The following is a 5,293-nucleotide window of genomic DNA, read 5'->3' as shown; positions in this document are numbered from 1 at the left end:
ATTGACTATCTGTTGCATACACCCCCCAGAAATCAACTGCCAAAAAAAGTTTTTCATGTAAGATAAGGACTTTAAGCGTCAGCTAAATGTAATGTAATTTAATAATGATCAAAAAACCCCTCTATTCTCTAGACAGCGTGGGTAAATTACCGTACAGCCAATCACAATGCGTGACGTCATGACGTCGTACATCATGACGTCACTGGTAAGAGACGGACCCCGAACACATCTGGTACCCCGAACACATCTGGTACCGACACCGGACGAGGGATTCCCCCTCTTCTCTTGCTCATGAGAGCCAGATCACAGCTGTTTTCTGCCTGAACAATATTCTGTCTGTAACACTACCGCGCCTTTTTTAATTAAAGTATCCCATTTGAATCTTCTCAGAGACTCCATTTAGTGTCATTTTAAAGCTTCTCTCCTGGACGCGAGAANTCTTTTGTTTCTGCTTACTCCTCTTTTATTCTCTTTAGCTCCATTCTCATATATTGCATTATACCATCCATTATATACAAGTCACGGCAACCATGCAATCAAGTGTGTTCATTGTTGCCTGATAAAAAGAATCGCCTACGTACAGTTAGTTATGTATGTTGATAAAGTGTACATGTTATAAAAGAATCTGGGATTATGATGAATAAAGCAAAACTAACCAATATAAACTAATATAATATATTAATATTCTATAATATATAGTTATACTTTATGAAAAGATAATATTTCTATAGTTTTTTTTTCATAAATAATTCATTCCCTATTAGCAACGCGTCGTTAGTGTTAGCTTGCAGGTGGTTAGCTAGGGTATTTACCTGTTTCATTTAGACAAATGTCAACAAGTTATACCTACAACTTCTCCATAGGTATATGAGAGAGTAAAACGAGAGGTTTCACGTGGTCTTAACTACGTAAATTGAAAGTTATAAAATTTTTTTTTAGTGAGGTTCCCTCACGAACAAGAGGAAGATTGTATTTCTTCAAGTTTTTATCTTGTTGGTCGAATGCACTTAAGCGTCAGCTAAATGTAATGTAATTTAATAATGATCAAAAAACCCCTCTATTCTCTAGACAGCGTGGGTAAATTACCGTACAGCCAATCACAATGCGTGACGTCATGACGTTGTACGTCCTGACGTCACTGGTAAGAGACGGACCCCGAACACATCTGGTACCGACACCGGTTGTGTATTTTCAAATTCTAGCGCACTCGAGCTGCTTTCTCCAAAATTACCTACCCCACCGTTAATATATTCATTGCTATCGGGATGTTAAGAGCATTCCATGGAATATAACAAAAAGTGTTTCTGAAATAAATTACATACCCCACCTTTAAGTAAAAGTAATACTTCCTCCTCCACTGTTTAAAACGTCCCAATGGTCATTACTTTTAGTGTTATGTAATTCGTCGAGGATGGGCCACAATGTGCCTTGCACCAAGAGTATGCAGCTTTGAACTAACAGTACAGTGCAATTTCTGATAAGCACACCCTCAGCCACACAGGAGGAACTAGAATAATAACCTGCTGAAGGAAATACTGCATGGTGCAAGTGTTGTGTTTACACCGTATACACGTGCCCTGCTTCAGCAAGTGTCGATGCAGAAGGGCTGCTGCTGTGGGCGGTCGCACTTCCCTGTTGTCCTCATTGGCTCCCCACTTTTCCCCAAAACACATGTCTCCAACTCCTCCCTCCCATGACTTCCTCGGTGATAGTTTGACTGAAGTCATATATCTTAGTACTGTACTTGGGAGAGGATAGTGTCTGTTGTACAGAGGATTAATAATGTTCAGAAAACGGTACGAACACTTCTTCATTAAAGGACTCGCTTCCGCTTAATTGGGACATCTTGGACGCCACTGTCGGGAAGCAGCAGAACAGCGTGCTTCAACTTTTAACTTAATTTATTGTGACGGAAAAAAGATTTGGACACAAGTGACTACTTCGCGGAATATTTCGTCATTTTCTAAACTATTACGGCTATTTACACCAAAAGGAAGTTGTTAGTCGTGTTGAAATGGCAGAGCACATGACTATGGGAGAGGAGTAAAAGTTTTCTCCCAGGACAAGAACACCTGATACCCCCCTACTTCAGCGATCCCAGCCGCCGGCATGACCCTCGGCGCGGTGTCCGAATCTGAGAGCTCGTCGGCGGTCAGCTTCTGCTCATGCTGCGGGGCTAAGATGGTGCCATACTTCAGCGACGAAGCAGTGGTGTCAAACAATCAGATCAACCAGCTGTAAGTGTAAATAAGTGGCAGGTGGTGGAGGGAAGACACTCTGGAATAAACCTATGTTTAAGAATTAAAACATGCATAAATGTATGACAGGGACAGAAAAGGTGCTTTGAAGTAACAGGGTGTCATTCAAATTTAAGGGGCATTAAACTGAAATTAGCCTGTATTTGATTTTTGTACTGTGGATAGTGACTGTTAATACTATATTTTAATATGGACTTCAAGTATTTGGAAATAGTAGTAAAAACGTGCCAAACGTTTAACATTCTAACACTATGAGTAATCGAGCATGTATTATTTTGCAACATCAGTGTTGAATGCATTTCCTGGTGACGTATCAGGGAACAGCTCATCCAATGTTCCCTTTTGACCTTACTAAGACACAATGTCTCTTCAGACAGTGTGAATCATCCTACCTGTTCCACTACTACAGACACTTAATAGATGGAAAACCATTATCACCTGATCACCATATTAAGAGTTTTGGTTGGGCATTTCTGTCCCTCCCTTTTTGTTTGTCCAAGGCTGGGATTTTGTTTGTTTGAACTTGTGAGTGCTTGGTGTGATGTCCATAGTTGTTAAGGAAGTTTAACTTACAATTAAGACATGTTTTAAATGTCACCATTTAGAGAAATAACTTTCAATGATTGTGAAGAACAAGAAAATTGCGGTATGTTTTTTTTATTTGTGTATCCAACATTAAAAATGATGTTGGTGGCTTTCATCGTGGTGATTTTCTTAGACACAGACCTGGAGAAATTGCCTGCATCCACTTGCTTGACGCTTGGCTTAGGCAACCAGGAAATAGGCAGCTACATATTCCTTTTGATATAACTCTTAGCAAATAGATCTCGTAACCCAATAATAGCCTACATTGGAAATGATTAACCACTGATCAGACAGCATTTCCCCTTAAACCAAAAGCCTCTGTACTTATTTGTAGCCCTGTGTTCCAAGGGTCAGTCAAAGGAACTAAATATATGCTTCTCTGGCTCTATCAATACCAATTCAGAGATTGTTGGCTTGGATCTGAAGTAGTTGGTTTTAATGCATCTTATCTGTGATCTTCATTGTCTGCAGACATCAAGGCAAAGGGGAGTGGAGGCTTCCTTTTGCTTGTGAGATGTAAAAGGATTTACTTGACTTGTGTAAATGCGTTGAAGACAAGTTTGTCCTTCAGGACAGATCAAAGGCTACTCTGTTCCAGTGTTCTTCAGTGTTTTATGTGAAGCTGGCTCAGATAAGCTTAGCACATTTGGGGACAAATCAATGTAGAAATGACCCCAACTGGATTAAAAGATAATGAAATCAACATTACCTATTTCCACAAAATCAATCTTTTTAGTTCCAGTGTCTCTGTTTTCCTGTTGTTTTGTAACTTTTTCGTGCAGTCAGTAATTGGATATGCAGTGCATGAGAATTGGCCTTCTGATGCAGTTTTCAGGAAAGTCAAGGACAGCCTGTGTCTTGATTGCATTGTTTGTCAGCTGTTGCACACATGATTGTGCAGTGAGGCTATTGAGTCAACTGAACATTTAGTCTTTATGAGGGCTGCACCCTGTGTTTAAGGAAATCATTTTGTTTTTTTCAAAACTTGGGTTTGCATTAGGATAGTTTATGGGAAGATGTTACCGCAACACACAGTGTGGCAAGCGTGTGTCCAGTAAACGCACACAGATGCGGGAACCGTCTGACTTCCTGGCTTTGTTGCAATATGGCTGTCGATGGTTTTTATCACCCCTCCCTTTGTATAGCTCAAATTGGCCCTTATCCCAACGTTAGGGATTTTAGCATCCTTTGATTTCTCTCTCCTAGTGTGTGTACATGTGGCATTTTTAATGTTTGTGTACATATCTCTATTTGTTTATAGTGTGAATGCCTGTATGTGGCAGTATGTTTAACCAATGAGTAATTACAAGCCTCAAGGCTTTCCAAGGAGCTAAGTGTTACCTGTGGCTAAATGGCATCTAAAACACTATTGTTATCCCACCAATTTTAGGAATACCGGTAAACCTCTCTCTTCCGCTGCACTTGTGTGTTTTGTTTTGCGTATGTGTTTTCCAAAGAAAGAGATGAGACGGAAACGTGACAAACTGAAGATAGTGTTGGTGTGAGGGACTTCAGCAGCTGAACACAGATAAGGGCAGCTGGATATGGTCACTACCGGTACTTGTGTGTGTTTGTGTTAGGGCTGCTCGATTATGGCAAAAATCATAATCACGATTATTTTGGTCAATAATTGATATCACGATTATTAAACACGATTATTCATTGACTTTGAAAACATCAATTTATTGAACTTTAAAACAAATATAAATAATAATTTGAACAGTACCTTTTTAACTGTTGATTACCCTGAACGTCTAATTCAACTGAAAAACCAATACTAAAATAAATGATACATTTATATTTACATTTAAATAAATAATAAATACCAATAAACAAGATCAACGCATATTTTGGAGCGCACTTCAACAAGCTACTAAACATATATAAATATGATCAATCAAAATAAATGAGACTAAAATAAATTAGATCAAATATGTTGCAGTGCACTGTCACAACCTAGCAAAGCTAAATAATCGTTTTTTTCGATTATGTTGTTTTCATAATTGTGGCAGGCCAAAATCGTAATTGCGATTTAAAATGCGATTAATTGCACAGCCCTAGTTTGTGTGTGAGCTAGGGATGCATATCGTTGACTTTTTTTACGATACCGATACCACTGAACAATACCGATACTCAACCGATACATATCGTGATACTTTGAAAATGTATCATCCCACAATTACTCCCATGAAGTGCTTTACGATATAGTTAACATGTGAAATGAATATTAAATTCAATTATGGAACTTCTTGGACCTTTTTAGACCTTTTTTTTGGACCGAACAAACATTGAAAAATACATAAAAAATATGAAGAAAACCGATTATGGAATATCTTTTATAACACCCGCCATCAGGTGTGCCGTGTGAATAGCACATCTTGTCAATGCAAGCAGACCGTTATAGCACCGTTATAATTAATGTTAAACTTGAGATTCCACAAGAGAACAAA

At 38.7% G+C, this 5,293-nt stretch overlaps 1 protein-coding gene across 1 annotated transcript in view; it reads left to right on the top strand.

Annotated features, from left to right (window-relative positions):
• Positions 1 to 1,729: 1,729 nt before the first annotated feature.
• Positions 1,730 to 5,293, top strand: part of ssh2a (slingshot protein phosphatase 2a) — a 20,242-nt gene continuing 16,678 nt past the window's right edge. Inside the window, exon 1 of the mRNA XM_010793271.1 lies at positions 1,730 to 2,237. Within this exon, the coding sequence (XP_010791573.1) occupies positions 2,110 to 2,237 (128 nt within the window). The 5' untranslated portion in view covers positions 1,730 to 2,109. The remainder of the gene's footprint in view (positions 2,238 to 5,293) is intronic.

The sequence above is a fragment of the Notothenia coriiceps genome, unplaced genomic scaffold (genome assembly GCF_000735185.1).
Source record: "Notothenia coriiceps isolate Sejong01 unplaced genomic scaffold, NC01 NC01_scaffold00037244, whole genome shotgun sequence".
Lineage (NCBI taxonomy): Eukaryota > Metazoa > Chordata > Actinopteri > Perciformes > Nototheniidae > Notothenia > Notothenia coriiceps.
Note: the sequence above shows the minus strand (reverse complement) of the source record. Positions and strands in the feature narration are given on the sequence as shown.